The following is a 26,565-nucleotide window of genomic DNA, read 5'->3' on the forward strand; positions in this document are numbered from 1 at the left end:
CACTATTTTAATTAAAACACCCTCTTGCAGTTTGCAGAAGACAATGTAGGTAAAACCAGCAGGAACTATGGGTCATGTGTTTCTTTGAGACTGACAGCCGACTTAAAACTCACCAGACGCGCAGTCCTCCTCGTCCGCCCCGTTCTCGCAATCCTTCTCCCCATCACATCTCCATGACAACGAGACACACTTGTTGGTGGATCCCCCACAGTCAAATTTCTCTGGAGGGCACGTCTGTTTGCCTGTGGGCAGAGATGAAAGAGATAGGGAGATTACTGCAGTGCAAAAAACAAACTACTACAAGACACCGCTGGACTCTTTCTATCTCTTTCTACTTTCTATCGCTCCCACGACGCAGTTAAAACTCATCCAAAACTCCACAACAGTGGCCAATTGATTTTACTGTCTGGTCCGCCTCTAAAAGAGACTTGCAAAAGATCATGAAACACAGCAAATGCGCAGTTGGCAGCAAAGCAAAAGAACCACCCAACCTCCCTCCTCATTTTCCTGCCAATCTGCCCCAGTTGGCACAGGGTGGGTTTGATCCAGATTACAGTGCGTTTCATAAGAAGCTTGTTGTTAATTATATATCTTTGCTTACAGTGCAGCCTTGAGCCTCTCACTATGAAAGCCAGGGGTCAGCCTGCATGGCAAATCATTTAACTCTTTGAGGATTTATTTTTCATTTTATATTGAAGAACAATGGTTCCCAACCTTTTTTTCCGCAGCCCTGTCACAGGCCTGTCGGATGAACTCAAGTCTTCATCAGCACTTTCAATTTGAATTTTTAAAAGGATTTTAAACTGGATGCTATTAAACATCATTATTAAAAGCTGATATTGTTAAAATAATGTCTTCATACAATTGAAACTACTAGGAGTGGCAGAAGCTGGACTTCTCACTATGTATCCATTACTTTTATCAAACCATTTCAACCATGTATGCATTGATTTGAACTAATATACCAACTATCCATTACTTTTAACCAACTATTTATTTTATCTGTTATAAACGTACAGTATGTAACCATTTATTTTACTATATCACTAAAGCTCATATTACTATAATTATATCAAATTATTTGAACTGTATGCATTTTAGCTTTAGCAATAGCTTTTTTGCCTTGCTTACTAGCTTCAATCTAAATCCTTCCGCGTAGTGTTGAGAGGGTACAGCTCACTCTATGAGGATACATTTGTTCATCAATTTGTAATTTCCATGTTTTAAATCAGTTGAGCTACTCTACAATCTTTCCACATACCCACTTTCAACTGCAATGCTTTGCAGCTGCTTATTAAGGTTACATCTGAGACCTTTCAATGGTCATGTTTTGTTTTACATGAGCTCACTGAAACAGAATTGCTACCACTGACAAACAATGCAATGAGGGGATCATTAGCGGCGCGATGACTGGGAACAAGCTCCATAATGAATATCATTTATGAGGTTAGAAAAATCTCTGATGCTGTTGCTACCAATGTTATGTGTAAACTGCATTGTGGGTAATTTGACCAGGCAGGGGGAAGGACTGCCAAAGCATCTCTCCAAACAAAGCACATCTGTTCATATGGAAATGCATTCTTTAGAACACTGCACTCAGGCTCGAATTAAATTCCTTTCTATCTAATGTAAAGTCAATGTGCAGTAGATTTTAATTATTCAATTAATTGTATATCTTACATGACAATTACGGAGTTTAAATTGCAGCGTGCATTTTAGCTTTCAGGTTCATTTGTATCCATTATAAATAATTACAGCGTAAATGTATATTCTGATATAAATAAAATCAATTATACAATAAGCATGAAGTGCAATGCAATTTTTCATGGTTAAGAATTTTTTCTGACAAGGGTTTGAATAATTGTATTTACTTTGTAAATGATTAGTATTTGCTGCCATGTGCCATCAGGTTTGTGGGAGCTAATACTAATGTCAATATTTCATTCATCAAAATTGAAGTAGCATCCCTCTGAAATAAACAGCGAAAAGCGTTTTAGAGTGCTGCATTGTTCTTCTTTCGCTTCGCTTATTTAAAAAGAAAACGAAATGGAATTGCTAGCGTGGGGCGTCGAGGTGGAGCCTGAAGAAGTGATTCCTGACTTCACTTGTAAGTTCATTCCACTGTGGGACCGGAATCGAAAAGAGCATTGACCGAGATACTCGACCACGGAGTCCTCAGAGTGACAGGGAGGCCGATCATCCATCAGCAGAGCAGCGTGGAGTGAAGGGTTTGACGGCGGCGTCGGGGTAGGAAGGAGCTGCTCCTTCCACTGCCCTGCAGGCCAGCGTTAGAGTCTGTGTTTGAGCATACTCCGATAAAGTACTTACCCACCGCCATTTTCCGATTGCTTTATTTTATATAAAGAAAACTAATTTAGTTTATTTACACCGGAGATTATCATCACCCCCACAAAACTCCAATATGTAAAGTATGTTATCAATAGACGGACGCCATGATTACAAACTGATATCACTCATGACGGACGAGAGTAAGAAGAGTTGACCGACAACACGATGGCGGAGGATTTGGAATCAAAGTCTTTTGGATTTAAACCCAATGCTAATAGGGAACGTGTTAAAGTTAATGATGCAATGTGTAAACTTTGAGTGTGAAGCTGTGCGGAGGTCAGAGCAGTCACAGCCGTGTGGAAACCCGCGGGCTCAGATTGAAAGCTCCACATGAGAGGCCGGCCGCACAGCCATCCAATGTTAGAGATCAAAGTAAGCGCTCCGAGCGTCACTGACAAATATCTTTTCCGATTAAATGTCCAGTGTGAAATCTGTAACATCGGTGTTGTCACAGCTTTATTAACAAGTGGAAAATGTCCTCACTGTGGCATCATTACTCTTGACCTGGATGAGAGCTGTAACAGGGAGCTACTGTAGTGGATGGAGAAGAGGAGTGCTGTGTACTTCTGTTCTGCATGTTCTTGCATATAAGTTGATACAGATAGATCTGCAATGAGCTAATACTGGCTGATGTATCGGCCTGGCAGACAGGTAAGGTAACCACACACACAGCTAACCCCCATTAGAAGCTGTTTCTCTGCAGCATGGAGGGGTGGCAGTACAGAGGTTGGGAGAGGAGGCTGGAGAGGCAGCTGGCGCCTGGGGAGACGGAGCAGTGAGAATGGCTGATGCAGCCAGGCCCTGACCCCACACACACACACACACACACACACACACACACACACACACACACACACAAACACACACACACAGACACAGACCCCTCCTGCAGAGTGTTAGGTCGTTGAACAAAAGCTTTTGCTGTAATTCACGTTTTGCCACTTGACATTGTTGTCAGTCAAACTAAAATGTTGTGTCGAACACGCCCTGAGTGAGTAATACTGCAGGATAGTGAGAAATAAGTGGAGTGATCAAGCAGTTCACCTCTTCCACCTGCCAGCTCTGGCAAGGCTTTCATTTCCCTCATGACTTATATATGAGAATGAGTTATAAAAGTGATATTTTATTTCTTCTGTTTCCGTTTCATGTATAAGGAAGTTTTTTCGGAATGTGTATTACCAAGGCAAGTTAAGATGTGCGACAGTCTTTGATGTTGCCTGTGCATGAAACAGAGATATTTATGCCCTGTGATGTTTTTTCATTCAATTCTTTCCAGACACAGCTGTCAAGTATCGAGTGAGCAAACAAGCCTAATGAAGGCTGAAGAAACTAAAGAGGGGAAGCAATGATTAGCTAAAATGAATGATTACAGCTGAGTAATGTCTTTAAAAGAAAGACAGGGAGGCGATACAGGAAATATCTGAGATGAAAGAGGTGAGGAGGTGGAATCTGTGAGAGAGGGAATAACATGCTGTCTGAATGAACTCAATGCAGGTCCAGAGAGGAGCTGACAGAAAACAAGAATCAGACTGAGGGAAAGAACCAAAGGGTGACCGAGAGAGCCGAGCAGAGAAACTAGAAATGCAGAGGACAGCTTTGGAGACACGCCAAGAGCAAGAAACTGCATAAAGGGGAACAGCATGAAGAGACAAACTGCCACGTGACCTTTCAGGTTGTTATCCTAAAGCAAAATCAAAGCCATCCACACCAAGTGGAAAGGAGATGAAGGAGGCGAGGCGGGCAGAGACTTGAGCAGAATGTGAATCCACCGAGTGGAGGGCGAGCTGTCATGTCCTTTAACGGACGACTCTTTAATGAACCGTAAGCCCCGTTCCTCTTAAATCCAAACAAAGAAACCAAACTTCACTATCGAAGAAGTAGGACTGAACTGAATGCCAATTATTCTACAATCAAACATTTGAAACTTCATACAAAAACCTCTACAGAATCCTTCAATGTGTGTTGCATATTTTATGATGTCATCTCCCGGAAAAAAGGGGAAAAGTGATTCATCAGATTTATAAAGTTACATAAATGTAATTTGTGTTGCTGCTCGACTGCGCTGTTAACACACAACCCTGACCCGCACGCGGGAGAGCCAACGCTTTGACCGCAGTGAAAATCTTTGAAAAGCTAAATGCCAACAAATATTGATTCAAGCACAATATCCTTTAAAACATGTTGCGAATTCTAGAATTCTTTTTTTTCTTTTGGACTTTACAACGCTCTGGAGTTATTGGACATGTTTGAATCACACGAGTTGGAAACAAACATACGCAGAATCTAATTCTACAAATAGTAGAATAATCTGGGTCTAAACAGAATGAATAGACAAGCAGGAAATGAACGTTACAAATGAAGCTCCGACGCTTGGAACTACTCGGCACAGTCCTACAAAGCAGAGACTGCGATACCTCAGATAGTTATAAAGACACAGGTAATGGGCTTTTGCTTGAGAAAGAGGCAACATAATGAAAGCCAATTACTCAGACAAACTGACTGCCAGGCTGTTGTTTACCACCCGAGTGAAAAACAAGGATTCATCTCCACTGTGGCGTTCTGGCAGGAGATCTGTTCAGAATGCATCATCCTTTTACAAGACCCAAGGCAGCGTTCGTCTCAACAGTGCAACGCTTTAATCACTTTACTTTTCATTTGATCATCACGATTGACCTTGTTATTGCCGACAGCCTTTTAACCTAAACTTGTCTTTCAGTAAACAAGAGCAGAAACTCTTTAACTCGTCAGTTGTCACCAGGTGATGTGACAACAGATATCATACAGTTACAGTTAGTAACATGTGACTGCTTAAAGTCACAGTGCAGAATCTGAAAGACTAGCATCCTGATGTCTCACAAACATATTTCGGAGTAATCCTGACCCTCTGTTCTAAGCGTCTTGGAGGTCAGCGTGACTATGTGGGCATCTGTCTGGGTCCGTGCACGGTGTAAGTCAGTGTTCGGGTCCTGATGGGGAACGAGATAACCCTCTGCCTCGTAGCTACAAAGGCACAAAGCGCTCCAATAACATGAGTCATACTCAGTTTCACCGCTTCATTAAACCGGGTTAGCGTGGCCATGTCCTCCTCTCTGAATTATAGATCTGGTACAGCGGAGAACACTTGCTGCTTGCAAACTACAAGATGGAAAATTGTTGTTTTCCGCAAAAGTGCATATGCAAGTTCTGAACTGTACAAGTACAAGCTGCTCATGAGCTCCCAGAGTGTGACTTCATCAGCTGAATAAAGTCAGACTAATAATGGCAGTTTTTTACATTTTTCATGCGTTTTGGTTTCTGTGAGATGAGTACACTGAAGTGGCTCACAGCGATGCAAGTGTAGAAATGTTAGTGGATTTTAACCCAGAACTTTCTTGCTGTTAATCAACCAAATTAAGCACAGAGCCATCCTTCCTTTTCATTAAGAGTTATCTAAGATTTAATTTATATAAGGGTAACAGTTCCAATCGGAGATGCATTCGACATCTGTCTATTAATCGATATGTCGGTTTATAGAAAATTTAATCTGTAACTATTTTGAAAATAGATTTATCGTTGAGTCATTTTTTAAGTGAAAATTTCAAACAAACTTTTGTTCCGGCTCCTCAAAAGTGAGGATTTAATGCTTTTGTGCATTTACCAACACAAAATAATTGGCAGATAAAGACAGTAATCAATAGATGAAGTCCTACTGTCATCTGCTATCGTCGTGTGACTGTTGTGTAAAGTACCTCAATACACATCTTCACCACTGCTAACCCAACTAATATGAAGGATCATTGACAACAATGTCAAATGTTTGCTCCCCAACAACAAGTAAAAAAGCAAAAGCATCATCATATGTCTTGATCATTTTGCTCAATTTAAATGTTCAACTAATGGACTGATAAAACTGTAGACCTGCAGATAATATAAGTTAAAGGAAGTCTGTGCCTGAGATTGTTTCAGGGAAACAAAACACATTTCAGTCTCTTAAAACCAACAGAAGACACACTTTCAATGGGAAGAGTATGCATAACAGCCACTAAGCCAATGTACTGTTAATCTCTGCAGTACGTTCGTTTGCTTATTATTATTAGCAGTGTCAACATAAACAGCAAAGAGTCTCATAACACCTGCTGTAACGATCACCATCACATGGAAAGAAATCCAAAGCATGAAACGCACAGAACTGCAGCATCCTGTATGTGCAATGCCAACATATTTGCCATGAAAATCGTTCCCTATTATAAAGTCAATAAAAAAAGCCTTTATTATTAACTCCCTCAGAAAAGCTCAGTGGGGTTTGAAGCTCAATAGCTACAAAGAGGTTTATAGGAGGACGTTTTCATCAAAACCCCTTTCAGAGAAATATCTATAATCCCCAACAAATTACACAACACTTTAAAAAAAGACCAAATGGAAAGACACAATATAGTGGGTTCCAAATATGCACCAGTTCAGAGTTGTGTCCTCACATAATGAAAGACTGTAAAGAAGATGAAACACTGTGAAGTTCCCTCACGCCTGTCAACTCCTAGAAATGAATTTAAAAGCAAGAGAGGACAAACTGACACGCAGAACTGAGGGACACAGTTAGTCAGAAAGGGTCAAGTCGCTCACCTCCCCTTCCTCTCTCTTGTTAAATCTTTTTTTAAAAAGTGACTCGGGCAACGAAGAACACACAGAAATGTCACTGCTTTGACCAGGGAGCAGAGAAGCTGCTGCACAGCTGGCTGCTATGGCCCACTTCCTCCATGATTACACATTAATCTTATACAAAAACTATGAGCTCTGGCACTTCCCGTGTTTCTCCAAAGAGCCATTCATTTTTCAGCGCCTGCGAGTAACTCACTCGGTGTGGCCCGAATTTGAATTCTTAATAAAAGCAGTGTAACGCTACTCCAGCGTGTAATTGAGAATCCAGTCAGTGAGCCAGAATGATTGTGGCACAGATGTCTGCGGCACCGAGTCCAAAAGGCCTTAGCCGAGTGCGTGTGCAAACGTGTGTGTACAGTATGTTTGTGCACATGTGGAACAGAAATAGAAAGAAAGTACAGGAGAGTTGGGGGCAAATTGAATGAAAAACAAGATGAGGGTTGTCTGCATGTGACAGCACAGCCTTGGCTTATCAGGCTTGAGCATCACTGGAGCATGATGCATTAAAGGTGTATGCTGCGCTATGAGTAATTAAGCCGTGTAAGTCAGCGCTCTCTGCCATTTACTTAATGGCAAATTTCATATCTCTTGCATGTTAAAGATTGGATGCAGTCTGTGTGAAATCCGGCCCTTCCCTCCACTGTTGAGACAGCAAAACAATCCTCACTCCATCAAAGTTTAATTGATAAATGTGAAGCTTGGTAGCTTTTGACTTGAAAGGGAAGTGTTGCATGGGATTGAGGTGGTAAATTGCAATGTGTAAAATATGGCTAGAATTAACATTTAAAACGTGCAAAAAATAAACTAAAATCCACAGAATGTGAAGAAGTTACAGTGCTGAGGTCAAAGACGTGTATTTATAGTGTTGACAGGCGATAGTGGGTGACAGATGCACAGGTCCCATTTTATTGCGGTAATCTTACCAAGTGGGGGGGGGGGGCACAGGCAGGTAATTTACCAGTGAAACAGGATTAATGAGATATACGATGGAGGATAAGAGAGACATTCATGAGTAAGTTGGTTGCTATTGCTCGAGATGTTACATGCAATGTCCACCCTTGAGTCTTTTTCCTTATCTTTTCTCTGCAGTGTGATTGTGACAGATGGATCATCTCAAACTGAAAGACAGATGTGATGAAGTGGATCTCACTAACAATCCCTCTCTTCAGGATACAGCCCCGAGCTGACACTTCTCGTCTGGAACACATAATGAGGAGGGCTGCACAGTGGTAAGGACTACTTGTAATATAATTTGACTTTTAGGAAGACTTAGATGTTTCCATTGTGCCTGCAGCACAGTACACAGATAACACATCACCCAACACCTAAAGAAAATACTTGGTTAAAACATAACCACAGCAAAATCAAACATCAATCCCGATTATTGTTTGCAGATTGAAGTAAAAACACAAACAATAACGTTCTTCCAGTGTTGGCGTTTGCAGAATTTTTACATTACAAAATCAAGTCAATACATAAGGGATTTCCATATAAATGGCTTTCTTCTCAGCCCAGATCTCCATCTCTCTATTCTGCAGCCAAGAGATGAATCCTTCCTTCATTTATCTTTAATTGGATTTCCAATATAAAGTTGTTATCCTTCAGAGTTCCCTTTATGTCTCCCTCCTCGCACTCAACTTTCTGGGGGTGACATCAGAAGCTTTGCTCAGCTGCTACATTATTCATCTAACCGACCCACACATCCGCAGCCAATGACATGGAGCAAAGCTAGAAGGAGTATCCTCTGAAATATTTCTTCGGCTTTTTCTTGATTAATTTCCAGCTTGAACTCTCTCCGACAATGACGTTTAAAAAGAGTTTAAAGATCAAAGCATGATAATGGTGGGTAGAACCAGAGACAGATTAGAAATGAGACGGCACGCTGAATCAATTACCTGTATCCGCGTCACGTGGGTTTCACCACTGCCACGCCTCCTCAGGAGACTAGCGGCAGGTTTATTAACTCCAATGTGAAGAAGTCAGCTCATAGTCAGCAAAGTAAATAACAAGCCACATTCCACATATGATCTTTTTCAGACAAATCAAGTGAAAATGAACTTTGTTCAAGACCAATTTGTCCGTTTCGTCCATCTCAGCAACACGCTCTCGCAAACTGCTTCTTGTAATACTAAATATGTTTGTTAGTTGTGTAAATATCTAATGTTAGCTAAATAAAATATAAATACATAAAGTGCCCACTAAGGAGTCAGGAAGTGTATACCATTTCATACCATTGGTGTCACAGTCTGCTCCAGTACTTCCTACCTCAGCCCGGTACTTTTCCACACCCCGCCTCCTTCTCACCTCACCAGCCAGCCACGCCCACCTCATCACCTCACCTTGGGCTCAGGCTGCTGCCAATTAATCAAGCCCTTATTTAAACCTCTCCCAGTCACTCACTCAGTGCCAGATTGTTCTCTACTCATGTCAGACTTTCCAGCGATTACCCCCGGACTGAATTCCTGTTACAGACCCTGGCTGTCTCTGAACTACCCGCCTCGTCAAATCCCCGGAATACCTACCAGCCTTCTGTCACCGACCTCGAGCTCGGTTTCCTCATCTCTGAACCTGAGTTACTTATGTCTGAGTAAGACCCTCTGTTGTGTGAAATTATCATTTTGCATTAGGTCTCTGCATGTGTCCTGGGATTTCCTGTACCTGCCTGTTCCGGTAAATAAACCTGTGTATCTACAATTCCTGGTTTCCTGTGAGTTGCATTTGGGTCCTTACACTCCCCGTGACAATTGGCGCCGCTTGTAACGCTTCATCTTTAGTTATAGAGAGTCTTTGGTAGAACCAAAATATCGGTTCAATCAGGTTACATAACAGTCGACAGTGAACAGAGAACCTACAAACAACCAATGCTGACTCAAATGTTGCTTAACTGCGATTGGTGCAATATATGCCAAAGACTGTTTGTTCATGCAGGAGCCCCTTACTCCTAGTAAGAAGCGGATAAAAAAAAAGATGTCAGGGTCAGCTCTGTTTCAGCTTCTCTACCACTAGTTCCTGGTAAATTCTAGAATCAACATTAAGATTTTACTGGCTGCTCCTAATTCCCAGCTCAACACTAAAAGGTGAGCAGGCTTTTGCAGCGAGCGCACTTCAGCTCTGAGCTCCCTGCCTGAAGATCTGAGGCTTTTAAAATCTTTTTCTTAAGCTCTTAAGCACACTATTTTATTTCCAACATTTGTATTCATAAATCAGACAGGACATCTATTTGATTTATCATTGTTTTCATCTTGTAGTATTGTTGGATATTTTGTCATATCTTTTACTGCAGTACTGACGTGTAAAAGCACCTGTTTTGAAAAGTGCTTGTATTTTAATTGTTTTATATATTTATAATTATTGTAAAATGTTGTTTTACAACTGTTGGTACAATAAAGTTGGTTTCAGATTTCTTTTGAGGGGGTGAGAAATTTAAAGATTAGATTTTTGACTTTACAAACAATGTAATGTGATTTTTCTGAAAGATAAACTAAGGTCTGAGTCAAAATCGAAATATTTGCTGCTGCCACACTCAGCTGGTTTGGCTGAAGGCAAAGTCACAATTCAACACTAGTTTAATTGGGCAGTTAGCGGTGTGCTTCCTGTGCTGCCTATTTCTATGTTTATAGAGTTGGGACATGTTTTTTGGCTCAGAGTTAGCGCTCCTTAGTTTGTTTACTTTGTGAGGATCTTTGTAAACGTAGCAAGGAGATCAACACATGGAGCAGAGACTCCATGTAAACTGTGTCTGTGATGCTTGAGCCTTGGAGACTATTTGTCTGAGTTATTCATGTGCAATTTGGATGTGTTATGTGCAGAACTTTTGGTCTGAAGCTAGTTTAATGTGTGCTAATTTAGCTAATGGCGATATGTGCTATTTCTAGCTAATAGTGATGCTAATGATAGCTAATTATTTTAATAGTATGTGTCGTTTGTACAATAGGAGGCAGTGGGCTGTATAATGTTTTATTGTAAATGTATTAGGATAACATTTGCCCGATGAAGACCTGGTAGGTTAGAAAAACATTTCTGGAGCTATATCACTGCTTTTCCCCAAGTCATCAATATTTATCAATGCAGTGCTTTCAGCTCCATCTGATATCTGTAACCCCAAGAGAGAAGCAAGCAGCCATGGGAGAAAGTGGAATTAGCATTTAAGAAAGAAAGAAAACAATTAAAAACTGGTTCAAGCCTCCCACACTTGAGAGCCCCTGCTTGGTTGTGGAGACGTCAACTCACCTAACCCCCCATCAGGGCCTGTGTGGGTGCGCTAGACTGGCACAGGCTATAAGTGAGCCAGCCAGAGATCCTCGGCTCTAACAGCTTGGCAGAGAGGTAATCGAGGTCTTTCTATGCACTCTCCATCAGACAGCTTTGAGCATTGAAGTGTGTGGGCAAGTGGAGGCAGGCGAGGCGGCTGAACGGCCGCCAGAGCCGAGATAACAAGGTAAATCAGCAACCTGAATACAGCTTCTGGGAGAGTCAAATTAAATGTCGGAAAAACGACTGAAGGTGTGACAACGTATCCAGATGCAACACGCAACATGCCTATAATGTATTTAGCCAGCAACAGCTGCGTTTTTTTTTGCTTTCTTAGTGTAAAAAAATGTGATCAACTGTAACAGTACATCCCACTGTGCCTCTAAGACGCTCCAGATGAGATAAAACGCAACACAATTCAGAGAAAAGGGAAATTCAAGTTTCGTACAACCTGGTTTTCATTTTTGTAGTTTTGTCCCTAAGTTCTAACAGTAACATCAAGTGCTGAGATCTGGTAAAGTAGTGACAGAACTAAAAGAAGTCCAATGGGCACCGACAGGCTGACAAACACATGTTTCAGTCAAGCGTATTGGAAAGAAAAAGGGAATGAGGGTATACATATTATCCAAACAGCCAGTGTAAACATCTACCACAGTTTATGGAATAACTCAGAGATTGATCTCACAACCAAGGTCATGCTCCAGGCGGCGACCTCGGGTCTGAAGTCAAGCCAATATGGTTTTAATGGCCTAAAACCTGCATTCTTCTTAATGGCCAGCAGGGACTTCACTGGTCGCAAAAAGAAGTCAGAATGTATTGACCCTGTTATCAAAAATGCTTGTGTTTAGCACACATATCAGAGAAGGTTGAATCAAGTGTTGTCTATGTATAGCTATGTGTCCACCTAATCAGAAATTGTGGAAATGGGAGGAGATCTGTGATTTCTCTCGTAACTCTCTCTCTAACTCTAGCCACAGCTAACGCCCACATTTCGGGCCATCCACCGCAGGATATCTCATCAGATCGTCTGCAAATCTGGTCCCGTTGGTTAATGTTAACGTTCTCCAGTAACACTCGTAGTTACACTTCATGCCCCTCCAGCTCGGGACCCTCTGGTTTAAATAAAGTAGCTAAACCGCTGAATTGTTTACAACCTGGCCAAATGTCTGACCGCTTGTGTTTAGTGACCGGACAGATATTGCTGTAGTAGTTACTTTGGAGAGTATTTTATTTACAACAAAATCATTGACACACAGACGAAAATGAGACCCAACTTGAAATAAGACTGGAAGTGTCCTTGATGTGAGCAGCTAAAGGTTTTCACTTACTGCAGGTCTCCTCCGCCTCATCAGAGCCATCGGGACACTCTGGTTCCCCGTCGCATCGCCAGCGTCCCGGGACACACTGGCCATTTAAGCAGGCGAACTCTGCGGGGGCACATGTCTTCCTGGCTGCTCAGAGAGCGAGAGAAAAACATAGACAGAGAATAGAAAGTGTGAAGACAACAGGACAGAGTGAGAGCTTAATCTCTGTCATGAAACTGGTCACATCATCTGAATCCCGGTAATCATCTCTCACTGTACACCTATGCAGCTCTCTCTTTCTCATGATATCTCTCATTAATTATCTCCACTTCCCCTATTTCCGTGACTCTTATTCATTCTGCTGTCTCCCCCTCCCTTCCCTTCATCTGCTGGTCTCCAAAAGTCTAATCTCTCCTTCAGGTTTTCCATCGCCGAGCACTGAAATGGATGCTGATTTCTGAACACCGTAAGCTCAAAAAGGTTAAACCTTTTAACTCCCAAACCCGTTTACCACAGAAAAATACAAGCCAGCAAGGCCACGGGGCTGATAAACATGTCAAGCGTGCCGAGAATTGAATATCAAAAAAATGTCAGGAAAAGGCCCGTTTGAGCACAAGGAAGAAAACTGAGAGTGATCAAAACTTTCACGTAACAGCCCACAGCTTATCACGGTTGCTACCCTAATCTTTCTAACACACTGCGATCCGTGAGAAACACGTATTTCACACATAAAAACTCTCCACCTGTACCGCCAAAGCTGCAATCTCGGCCAGTGAGCCAGAAGCAGATAGAGGTCAGAGCCATTCCATTTCCTCGGCCTGTTACTCCAAGAGGACCTGCAGTACGGTCTAATAAATCACTGGCTAAAGGCCCTCAGCTGAGCTCCGGGGTTGTCACACAGACACAACTGTTCCTAAACTGGCCCTATCTTAGCTCCAATGCTGCAAATTAGATATAGAGTTCAGAGATGTGCAGCTTAAGCTTAGCGGTGGGGTTGTAAGTAAAGTGAGCAGGCAGAGATTTTCTCAAGAGTCTGTCTTTGCTGTGCTCACACTAATCTAACTCTGCTCTCACTTCCTAAACTCCTGGTCCTTCTTCACCTTGGTATCAAAGAGCAAAACAAGTGTAAGATGTCCCATAATGTTTGTACACCCTCTATCTGCCCCGTCTCAAGGTCCCATTCACTAAACACACGGTGCTAATGACATTACAGCGCAATCTCCCTCATAACATTTTGCAGCCGAGTGCTATTTGCCCTTTTCTTTTCTTCGACTGATGCAGTTATTCATGTGACAAAGTATAAATGCACTTGAGGCCAATGAGTCAGTTGAGAGGGGTGAGAGTTGGCCTGAGCCAGGAGGTCTCGACAGGAGGGGCTCGCCAGAGTGCCACTGTCATCCAAACATCCTGAAGGAAGAGATTAAAGGGAAAAATGTAAGCCCAGGATTTGTGAAAGGAGGGAAGTAAGAATTTGCTTATTCATTTAGGCTACATTAATCTAATTTTTCATTATTTTTCTTTCTTTTCATGTACTTTCAGAAGATGACTTGTAGGGGAGCTTCATTCATTAGTTTTTCATAACACAACAACAGTGGAGCGCCGCAGTGAGTCCATGAACGAGTCAAGTGTCTGTGGTTAACTCTTATGTATGTAGGACAGTCAAGAGTCTCTTATCTAAACTGCAAGTCAGTTGAACAAGTGAAGTGGAGACAGCGTTGTCGGTACCAGATACAAACAGGCTCGCTCGTGAACGACACACTACCATACTGAGGGATTCTGTGTTTTGTCTGAGCTAGACCAGAGAATATTCGGTTAAGAAGCCTTTCAAATGCTACATTGCTTAACAGCAACCGATCATATGGTAATTTAGGCGGCAATTTGGCCTTGTGTGCTCTGATTATTTTCGGCATGCAGTTAACACACCAGTCATAATTTTGTTTTAATGAAAACAACTCCTGACATTTGCTTCTGGTGTTCTACTCCACACTTTGGGAAGGGATTAATCTTTTTGATTGAGAGCTGTGCGGTGGATCTAATTCATGCCGATGTAAAGTGTTACATTTAAGAATGGAATCTGGTGTGGTGTAACTGTCAGCGCCAAAGCAGCCAACCCAGGGACAACACTGGACTCCTTTTCTGTGTCATCCTTCAGGACCGTTTTCTTTGGCCGTCTTTCAACGTGCATAAATTCCCACTGAAATTTAATTCTCAGATTTACAGTATAGGTCACTTGAGCGTTATCTATGATGTGAATGTAAGTCTTTTAACTGCAATCCAGCAGCTACGGTATGGAATGGCCTGCTGCGGAGAAGCACTCAGATTAGAAACTGCTTTTCTCCAATTCTAAATCTTCTTTAATTGCCCCATTCTCAATTATCTCCCGTGTCAGAGTGCCAAAGTCAAAGCGATAACGGCTCATCTTGGCTTGTTGACGCGATGAAAAGAAATGATGAAATGTCTAATAGTGTCGCTCTAATAGGATGTGTTTCAGCAGTAAATGTGTTTTCAGCCTAAAACCACAATCAGCGACCCTTGTTTCATTTCACTTCAAAAATGTAAATAAATCAAATCAAATCAATTCCTCCTCCTCCCCTTGTTCCTTCAGGTCCTTTGCTAAACCTAAAACCCAAATTTGTCACCACAAAAAAACCCAACAGATTTTTGATTGTTGTTTTTCTTAGGTCACATACTGCAGAGCGCGTAGGTTTGGAGTGCAGCTAAAGTGCCACTTGTTTCCTCATTAGAGAGCAGGAATGCAGGTCTTTGTTAAAAAGGTGGAGACAATGGGGCAAATGAGGATTGAGACATCCTTTTAACCAACACCTCCCTCAAGTGTATAAGTTCATTAGTGCTGTGCTCACATAAAAAAAAAAAAAAAAACACACATATTCGCACAAGGCATGCATATTTTCTAACCCTATTTATCACTCATGTAAGTGGGTGTGGCGCTGTGAGAGAGACGCACGGGAGACCCTGAGGCGTGTTCAGGTTCAAACGAAAACAGAATAATTAGATTCACAAATCCTGGAAGATACAACATGTTAGAATTCTTACTAAATTAATTAATTAATTTGACTCCCATGAGATGAACAATGAGAGAGATGAGGGCAGAATTGAGAAGGCGACTTTATTCGATCTTATGACAAAGACCTTGAAAATCTCCCGTTCCTCCGGTGCGTGGCATCTGCAGGTCAGATGTGCCCACGTTGTGCAGTTTCTCTCCGGGAATCTAAACTTCTTACCCGATCCAGCCGAGCCTGCTACTCATTTCAGTCGAGGTCTACAGGGGCCATGGTTCACTTGGCAATAATTACCTAGGCCAGCTCATGCCATCTGCTAGGAATTACTTTCTGTTTTAATTAGGAGAGGTTTTAAAATGTTAGGCTCGTGGGGGGCTGAAGGGGAAAGGGACAGGAGAAGAAAGCAAGCCTTTAGATGGAAATCTGAGAAAAAAGGGGAAGTGAGTAATAGCAGCAGGGATGGGGAGTGACATACACAGTAATAATGCTTTATGGAATCTTAATGGGAAATGTTATACTTAATAAAAACAGGCAATATTACTGTAGGTGGCAGGGATGGCACTTACTCAACGTTAATCTCTTTGACATGCACTGCACATGTAATCCCACACACACACACACACACACACACACACACACACACACACACACACACACACACACACACACACACACACACACACAGAGTCTCCCTGGCTCGACTATTAGTGGTAGACTTTTACACAGAGACACAGCCCCGGTGCCTCTAAGAAACAACAAAAACAACAGCGATCCAGTGTTGTGACTCACATATCGTGAGCATTACAAATGGGATGTGACACAGACAGAGTGAGGGCCCTGCACTAGGGAATTCACCCAGCCATGTTATGTCTCCTGGAGGAGGTACAGTGGGAAGGAGCTCCACGCTCCGACAACCCCACCTGGAGCCTTCTCCTCTGGGGCCAATGTTGGCAACATTTCACCGCTTCTATTCTTTTCATCTTTCTTAAACGCAATTCATGTGAATGTGCGTGGTAGACCAATAGGCAGTATGGGTTTGCAGTTACATTGGGTTGATTTTGAGCTTCATACGATCGGATATGGAGATGTCAGTTTAGCTCCACACTGATGTGACCGATGTATGATTCCACTCAGCGTGTCAGGAGTAAAGACTGCAATGAAATCTGTGTTATTTTGCATTTAGGAGATGCCAACCTAGTTTAACCAAGCTGCGGTATGACTAGGGATGGAAATGTCTGTGTGTAGGTTTTTCGGTCGGTCAGTCCATCATATTTGCCCGGAGGTAGGCCTATTGTTCCCAATTTTGTTTTAAAATGTTTATTTAAATGATAAACATAGCATTAATTAACACAGTAATGTGGGACTCTGCGAGTTAACAAATTCATTAATCAATAGTCACATAGGTTTTTATTATTTCTGCTTTGTTTCTGAGAGCTCATGTTTGTCCGTTAGTGTGACATGGTTTCATGTTAGCATAGCTATGTTAGCATTAGCATTTAGCTAAAAGCACCGCTGTGCCTAAGTACAGCCTCACAAAGCCACTAGCATGGCTGTAGACTCTCAGTGTAGTTGACTGTGGTTCAGTTCATCTTCAGTAGACAAGAATATAATTTAATGTGAAACGTAAATTTATTTAATTTTCTAGCTTTGTTTGCTGTGAAAAGTGGTAAACGGTAATAAATATTAGTACAAAATATAGTCGGAAGCTATATTTGAATGCGTCCTGTCAAGAACTGACCTCAGTCAATCATTCAGTAATGTTTAAGAGCAGAGCAGCAGGCAGCCTTCAGTCATCTGACAGACACACACACACACACACACACACACACACACACACACACACACACACACACACTCTCACACACACACACACTCACTTCCCAACCCTTTAAAAAAAACTATTTTTTCACCATGAAGGATATTAATGACAGCTCTTTCCTTTTGGAGGCCATGAGAAGCTTAATAGGTAATGCAGTGATAAGCACATTCTCCTGGGCATTAGAAGACAAATGGCCTCATTAGCTCGGAGTGAAGTAGGGGAGCATTGTAGAAGCAGGAAACATAATGTATCCTGTTGGCTTAAACCGCCATGCAAATTACTAAACCTTCCAAAATTAATGGGATATCATGGTAGCATACAAAATACAGCATGGCATCAACAAGAATTGGGACAAGCTGTTCTTTAAATTGCTTCTGAGAATGATTACAGAATCTACTTCGGCTAATTTGACTGTTGAGATTTTCTAGAAGTGCCAGATGCAAACAAAAACAAATTCTAACTAATTTATATTTTAATATATCTCTGTTACAGTAGAAGCTCCACAGAGGTGAATTCCAGTTGTGTTATAGTAAGTTAGTAATTTCTCCTGATTCAATCCCCTTATCAAATGTATTCTTGTTTTCACTTTTTTATTTTTCAAAGGTGATTTAGGGCTATATAAATAAAATGTACTTAAGCTTTTTCTCATTGGCCGGAGGATGATTGAAACGGGTAATAACACTGAATAAAGCATATTCACTTTAAACACCAGTGTTTCTTCAGTGGACACAGGACTGAGAGGCTACGAGCTAACAGCTAATGTTTGCTCAGCTCGTCTCTCTGATAACTTGAGATACAGACGATTAAATCAGCAACTCTGGTATAAGCTGTAAAAGCATTGAGGGCTAATAACAATCATGATAAAGATGAACTTACGTAACCCACAAAGCCTGCTATCAGGTGTTACCTCAATACATTCAGGATGCCAGAGGTAAGTTGTGCTGTTCACTGCCCAGCATTTCTTCTGACCTTGTATACTGACCAAAGGCACTAACTGGGCTAATTATAGCTCCCAGCCTGCTAATAAACATTTTCTCTCCCTGTCAGGTCACATTGGCACAAACACCTCCTGACCAACGCTGGGGCAGCGCGAGCTACCAGAGCTCCTTTGGCCTGAGAGTGATTCCTTCTGAACGGTTTGGTTCAGCTTGGCTAAACCCCCAAGAGATTTACCTCGATGTCTGGAGTACGACAGAGCAATATCAGACAGCAGTACAGGTGGTTGTACACCAGCGTCTGTGAGGAAAGCAAACAAGCCACAGCTGAGCCACATCAACATGCAGGACGAGTCTGGAGCTATCAAACTGTTTTTAAGCTTCAATGCAGTTATTTTATTCATGCTCATGTGACGGTCCACCTCCTTTTGCTCTGCATGCTCATATAGAACATGCATGGGGGTGTACACACACACACACACACACACACACACACACACACACACACACACACATATAGCACACACACATAGCACAGAGCGGTTAAATAAAACAAAAAAATACTGCTGAGATAACACATACATCAGTGTTTAAAAATAAAGCTTGCCACTGCTATCAGCAAATACACACACATAGCCCTGCCCTTCACCGCATGATGTCTGCTCCATGTGTCCGACCTTCTGCTACTCTCCTTTCTTCCTGTGTTTGCTGGTTTAGGGAAGCAAAATATGGTTGATACAGCCATATGGTAACATTTTCATCCTACAGCCTGGCATCCTAAACTGGGACACAATGTTCTATTATACAAACTGGTCAGGGGGTAAAAAGGAAATATGAACGGCCAGTAAAACATCAGGATTCTGGACAAGTAGCAAACATGTTGAATATACCATCAAGTTACAGCAGACAGGAACTTCTACCAGTGTAGGTCCAGCAACAGTGTCACATGTAAGTGATGAAAACAGCAGAATACTGTGGCACTGTGGTTTCTTCACATGCAGCATGTTATATAGTTAAGTTGTAAGCCTTAAGCTTCTCATGAAAATGAATTATAGCCATTTGATGTATTTACATTCAATAATTGCTGCTCTATATACTAGTTATACGTTTATTTACTGTGAAGTCCTCACCATATCAGAGCTGTATTAAGATCCTTTTTAACTCTGGTTTGCCATCAAAAAGAAGGAATAAAATACAGAGGCCAGAGAAGCTCATCTATCCACTGTATTAAACACAGACCCTCTCTGTGGCTGCTGATAGACTGCTGAATGAGATGAGTGCAGTCACATAATTCACTTATCTACATTAGCTAACAATACTTGCATAATTGTACTGCTAATCATTGTGTACTATACAGCCAACCTAAAGAAATGCAATGTGACATGCATTAAGCTGCCGTAACTTGGATATTAGCATTTCTGTCATTCTGTAGAGCCAGTGCCGAGCCAGTTTTAAAAACGCCCCTACTGCTAGAGGAGGGGAATCGAGAACCTGTCCCTGGTTGTCTGATCCCTTGGACTCATGTGTCTCTGTGACAATTCTTTCCAACAGTGTATGCGTAATGACAGCATACGCACGCTGTATCATGTTTCAGTTTGTCTGGGACCGGAGTCATGGCGGAGAGAGGAAAAAATGCTCAAAAGTGTATGTACTCTTTTTCCACCCAAAAACGTGTCGGTAATCAAATCGGTAACAATTCAATCTTTTCAATTTCCATCCCCATTGTTGCTTTCAGAGTTCTCAAACTGCTCATCCAAACAACTTTACACTCGACATGGTGCTTCCTTGTGTCCTGACCAAAATAACGAGTAAGTGTAAAGTCGATCGATTCAACGGTTGTTGAGAAACGTACTAATGTACAGTATATGTCTCGTAGATCTCCGGTCTCTCTTTCTTTATCGGTTCTTTAATGTACTGCGAACGACGGAGACCGAGCTGTACCCAGCATGCTGTTTGCGTCCCCTTCCAATACACTACACAGTGTGTACATAACGTACTAAATATGTCTCTTATATCTCAAGAGCTTGTACTCAACACTGCACTGGGTCCTCAGCAGTACAGTCGATTGGATGAACGGTTGTCGCAAATGTCAAAGTACTGACAGACAGACGGAGAGACTTCCGTTTTAGTTAGATGGTAGGCTATCCATATCAACAAGGAGACATCAAGTCCATCAGCGAAGAACAAGGCTGCGAACATAGAACTCGTGTCCATCTGACCTATTTAAAGCATTTCTATGAAATGTTCAGAATTAGAGAACAGGCAGAGGAAAGTGATCCAGATTATATACAGCACATTTCAGAGTGTACTGTACATCCTCATAGCTTAGATACACTATTTCTACATCAGTGATGCAACCCAGCTGTAATGTCAGCCCAGCCTACGCAATTATCCCTTCTGCTGGAAAGTGTAACCTAGATTCCACCAGGTATTTTACATCTCATCATGGAGTTAAAACAATTGTTGTGCAAGTGGTTATGCAGTTATATTGGGCGATACAGGTTCAGCTCTCTGGAGTGCTCCCTGCATGAATTCCAGCAGCCTGCTAATGATTCAGCAGGGAGCAAAATCAAACCCCAGGGGTGTCAGAACAGAGCCGAGGGGACACATATCGTTGAGATTCGGAAGACATAGCTGCAAGATAAATGCTGACAGGAACAGACGACAGGAACCACACAGGAGGAGGGGGTGATGATGATGATGATGATGATGATGATGATGGAGGGAGTAAACAGCACAGCCAGTCTGCAGCAGAGCAGCAGGTAGGAACGGCAGGGATACCTTATATCAGCTGTCTTGTTTCATGTGTTGACAGTGATGTGTGTTTCAGCTGAGAACCGCCGGATGTTGTCACCAATGACTTACATTACCTGCCTCACTTAGGGCAATGTCTCTGTAATGTTTCTGCAAGAACAGTTGTGTCTTCAAAAATATGAGCAGCTGTGATAAAAGAGTGAAGCAATTACTGAGCATCACATTGGGAAGAAGAAGCATTTTGGCAGAGGAATCTAATTATGGTGGGCAGTGGTGGAAGCAGGCAAGGTTTTTGACAGCGGGTGTTTGCAGGAACCAGCTCCTACTGCTGCTTCTAAATCCATGGCAAAGGTCAGATAATGGCCACTTTTTCACAGTTGGAGCATGCACCCCCAAAATCCTCCTCTTATTAGAAAATGAGCAGAAAACTTCCTAATAACTAATCCTGCTAGACAGATGGATGGGTAAGAGAAAATGTGTAAAGCTTTTGATAAAAATCATCAGCCTTTGTGAAAAGAATTGAAAGTATTATTGAAGCACACTTTGCTAATGATAAATTGTCAAATAAATGTAATAAAGTGCAAACGATAGTTGTTTAACCTTCCAACTGAAGTGTCATCCAAATGAAAGGAGACACGCTGGTTGGTGCAGTATGTCACCTGTCCCACCGTTTTTGGTGATGAAGTGGTGGTGTAGAAAACCAGGAGATGCATAGTTTGAGGATGGGTCTCTCAGCCAAACAGCTGACACCTTCACTGCTGCTCTTCCCTCCAGAGCCTCTCCTGCACGCTCCAGTGGATATGACTCCAAATACAACACAGCAGCCAGATGCTCCTTCTTCCTGGCCTGAAACACCACGGTCTTGGGTTCAAACCAAGATCCTGGTGAATGTAACTTTCACACTCTGCTGGTTTGTGTCGAGCTGTGTGTTATTGAGTCCTGAAGTCTTGTATGTCTCATCACAGTCACAGCAGTCTACCCAGACATTTTCCCCAGAGACGTATTGATCAGACTCAGGATTTCTAACCTTTAATGATTCGGGGAAGCTTGACAGCACACACACCTCAGCGATTCCTTGCTTTGAGTTCAAACTGTTCTCACCACTTTAAACCTACAGCTGTTCTGGAATAAAAGGTTTCACCACAAACATAGAACTAACTTTAGAATCTGCGTAGATTACAAGCAGAGAACTTTCAAAGCCTCGTAGAAGATCCCGAGGGAGGATATCAGCGCTGTGAGTTTAAAGTACAACACAGTGCAAGTTCACTGATTAATTAAGTGCACAACTCAAATGAGCATTCACTTTAAAATACCGATAGAAAACATCTCGACTTCTGGGGTTAACAAATACCGTCTGACGTGTGCCAAACTCCACAAGTGCACACACACATTCATATTCACTCTTATCCAACCTTGCAGGATTGGTAAAAGACACAAAACGGCCTTTAACCCAATTTTACATATATTTTAGAACAAGTATGACTCAGAAATGAGAGTCTGCGCTGCTGAGCGATCAGATGAATGGAAATTAATGAGGAGAATCCCAAAGTGGTTTCCCCCTTCACTTGGACAATCTCGTCTCAGTTTCAATTGCTGTACACAGGAGACACTCTTCTTAACAATTATTATCCATCTGTCAAGAGTAATTATGACTGCAGGGCCAAATGCCATGACTAACCACTGAAACCTGACTGACACAATCCATAAAGTATGCAACAATGAAAGAGCCGGTGGGTCTATCAGCGTAAGATGAATTTGTGATGGGAAAATGTTACCCCATTTAAACTTAACCACTTCCTGCCCAGCACTGCTTCCCTAGAGCCACACTGCTAGCTTGGCTAAAAAGCCTAAAATGCAAATGAGACACATTCTAGCCAGATGTTGAATAAGGTGTAAATGCATCCAACTCTCCTTGATGAAAACATAATCTCACTCCTCCCAGGTGTTACTAGGTCAGTCAGTGATGTGTAGAACTAGCTGCTAACAGAGTTTGTGCCGTGTATTAGTGGCAGCTGGAGTGACACAAATAATCCGTCCTTCTCCTGTCACATACAAAGCGACAGGTAGAAAGCCCCTCAAGCAATTTCAACACTTCAAACAGAAGGTGTAACATGCTGTTGGAGGGTTTATGAGATCCCCGATCAGTGCAACCAGTGAAATATCTGAATGTGTGAGGGAGTGCCAATGAAGATGAGCAAAACTACGGTCTCTCTCACAGTCTATCAACACCAGTCATACATTGTGTTTGTTTCCGGGTGGTTGTTGCTGAGCAAGCTAAACTGATTTGTTGTAACTAAATTGCAACCCTCTTCTTTCCTGATGCCAAACACCTTCAGTTGCATGACCACCACCCTGGACTGAACCCTCCTTTGCATGTAGTCATATCTTATGTCAAAGTCTGTTTCCCCTATGATTAATTTCCCCCTGCGTGTTTCCCGTAACGCTGCCCGCCATGGCAGGGGTCAGGTTAAATTAAGGATAGGCATCGAGGAGATTATCTTGTTGGGGTCAGGTAAAATAAGGTTAAGGTAAACACAAATCGATGGCATAGTACTGGGAAGACCACGGCAGATGCAATCAAGATTGTACTGTAATCTTGCATCTATACATATTTGGACAAGGGTAAAATAAATTGCATTTGGAATTTATATAAACATGAGACAAGTGGAAATGGGGCATATAATCAATTTATGCGAGATCATTTATGATATATTTATGTTAAGAGAATTGTTCACGGGTATTTGGGTTCTCTGCATTCAGACTGCTGGTTGTAATCGTATAAATTAATCTATGAAAAGTGCTTCTGGGTGACCCAAAATATGCCATTACATTCCTGCTTCTGAACACAACACAGACCATAAAATATTTGTTAAAAGCCTTCAGAAAGGCAGACGTCTATTCTTCCATTACGCATCTTGAGTTAATCATCCCACAGTTGAAGAATCAATGCTAAAAACTTCCTTGCCACTCTATGTCACAGGCAGCAAAAACACATTAGGAGAGCCTAGAGCACAGTCACTCCTGTGTAAGAATGTGTGTCACACTGGATTATATTGTGCGTCTACCAACCAAGGGACTGTAATGGGAATTGAGAGATTAGCCTTTTACCCTACAAAGAAAATGAGCCACATCTCTCTCTTCTTTGCTTCCTTCTCTCCCCTTTCTTGCAAAAACCTGACACCAATAACACGAAGCACTGCCAGCTGCAGACCGATATTTTAGGAAAGACCCTAACTGGCCTGAAGACTACTGTATTCAAATTGCTGTGACAAGACATTGAGAGCAGGATTTTACATTTCCCACTGCATTTGAACATTTGCATAACTGTAATACTGCCTAAGGTCAAATTTCTTGTTCTAGAAAATCTGCCCCTAGCAAGAAGGAAGCGTAATTAAGACACAGTCAGACTTTATTCTCAACTGCTGCTTGCCTTTGAACACAACCCGACAGTACATGCAAACACACACACACACACACTCACTCACATTAACCCACTTCTGCTCGTGTGCGAGTAGAGCGTCTGTTTCTGTGTTTTTTAAGCTTCGCACTCGGCCTGTTTTTTGTTTTGTTTTTCTTCTTCTCTCCCACAAACATAGAACAACCCACTGGAGTCAGACAGGAGGAGCAACGTTACAGACAGCTATTGATGGACTCTGTGAGGGCTGACATCCTCTAGTGTGGGCCTACTAAATGCCCGCTGTCCAATCAAAGAGTCCAGCAGCCACCCACCACAGAAACAGATTACTCAGACTGTGACTAAAGGCTTCCCTCTTACCACCAGAGCTGCTCAATATTAGCAGAGTAGCACAATGCAGCTACTGTACAGGGCGGGCACATCACTTAAGCTGTTGCCAGTAATGCCTTAGATGAATACTCGGTAGATTGTGAATGCACCTTTAAGCCCTGAGGGTCAGAAGGGGATGTGAGGTCTGGATGTTTGCAACCAAGCACAGAAAATGACTTCACAGGAGTTGCAAATACTCCATATAAAGTATTAATAGTCAAATCCAACAACCACACATTGATGTCAAAACATACAGAGCTCTCCGTTCCTTTTGCGATGCAAGACTATACACATCGTCAACATTGCGTGGAAGTCTGGGACAGTGCCTAGGGGTTGGCAGACCGGGGTGGTGGTTCCCCTATTTAAAAAGGGGGACCAGAGAGTGTGTGCCAACTACAGGGGTATCACACTTCTCAGCCTCCCTGATAAAGTCTACTCCAAGGTACTGGAAAGGAGGGTTCGGCCGGTAGTCGAACCTCTGATTGAAGAGGAACAATGCGGATTCCGTCCTGGTCGTGGAACAACAGACCAACTCTTTACTCTTGCAAGGATCCTGGAGGGGGCCTGGGAGTACACCCATCCGGTCTACATGTGTTTTGTGGATCTGGAGAAGGTGTATGACCGGGTCCCCCGGGTGATACTGTGGGAGGTGCTGCGGGAGTATGGGGTGAGGGGGTCACTTTTGAGGGCCATCCAATCCCTGTACGCCCAAAGCGAGAGTTGTGTCCGTATACTCGGCAGTAAGTCGGACTCGTTTCCCGTGAATGTTGGCCTCCGCCAGGGCTGCGCTTTATCACCAATCCTGTTCGTGATTTTCATGGATAGGATATCGAGGCGTAGTCGTGGAGGAGAGGGGTTGCAGTTCGGTGACCTGAGGATCTCATCGCTGCTCTTTGCAGATGATGTGGTCCTTATGGCATTATCGGTCTGTGACCTTCAACAGTCACTGGATCGGTTCGCAGCCGAGTGTGCAGCGGTTGGGATGAGGATCAGCACCTCCAAATCTGAGGCCATGGCTCTCAGCAGGAAACCGGTGGATTGCCTACTCCGGGTAGGGAATGAGCCATTACCCCAAGTGAAGGAGTTCAAGTACCTCGGGGTCTTGTTCGCGAGTGAGGGGACAATGGAGCGAGAGATTGGCCGGAGAATCGGAGCAGCGGGGGCGGTATTACAGTCACTTTACCGCACCGTTGTGACGAAAAGAGAGCTGAGCCAGAAGGCAAAGCTCTCAATATACCGGTCGATCTTCGTTCCTACCCTCACCTATGGTCATGAAGGCTGGGTCATGACCGAAAGAACGAGATCACGGGTACAAGCGGCCGAAATGGGTTTTCTCAGACGGGTGGCTGGCGTCTCCCTTAGAGATAGGGTGAGAAGCTCAGCCATCTGTGAGAGACTCGGAGTAGAGCCGCTGCTCCTTTACGTTGAAAGGAGCCAGTTGAGGTGGTTCGGGCATCTAGTAAGGATGCCACCTGGGCGCCTCCCTAGGGAGGTGTTCCAGGCACATCCAGCTGGGAGGAGACCCCGGGGAAGACCCAGGACTCGGTGGAGAGATTATATCTCCTCACTGGCCTGGGAACGCCTCAGGATCCCCCAGTCGGAGCTGGAGGATGTGGCCCGGAGAAGGGAAGATTGGGGTTTCTTACTGGAGCTGCTGCCCCCGCGACCCGATCCCGGATAAGCGGTAGACGATGGATGGATGGATGGACTATAC

General features: G+C 42.8%; 1 protein-coding gene across 3 annotated transcripts in view; it reads right to left on the reverse strand.

Annotated features, from left to right (window-relative positions):
* LOC115022738 (low-density lipoprotein receptor-related protein 8-like) overlaps positions 1-26,565 on the reverse strand; it is an 80,663-nt gene that overhangs the window by 41,591 nt on the left and 12,507 nt on the right. For all 3 annotated transcript variants that reach the window (XM_029453819.1, XM_029453820.1, XM_029453818.1), the window contains exons 3-4: positions 12,564-12,686; positions 114-242 (exon numbers count right to left, since the gene is read on the reverse strand). In XM_029453819.1, coding sequence (XP_029309679.1) covers positions 114-242; positions 12,564-12,686 — 252 coding nt within the window. The remainder of the gene's footprint in view (positions 1-113; positions 243-12,563; positions 12,687-26,565) is intronic.

This window comes from Cottoperca gobio, chromosome 17 (genome assembly GCF_900634415.1).
Source record: "Cottoperca gobio chromosome 17, fCotGob3.1, whole genome shotgun sequence".
Classification (NCBI taxonomy): Eukaryota; Metazoa; Chordata; class Actinopteri; order Perciformes; family Bovichtidae; genus Cottoperca; species Cottoperca gobio.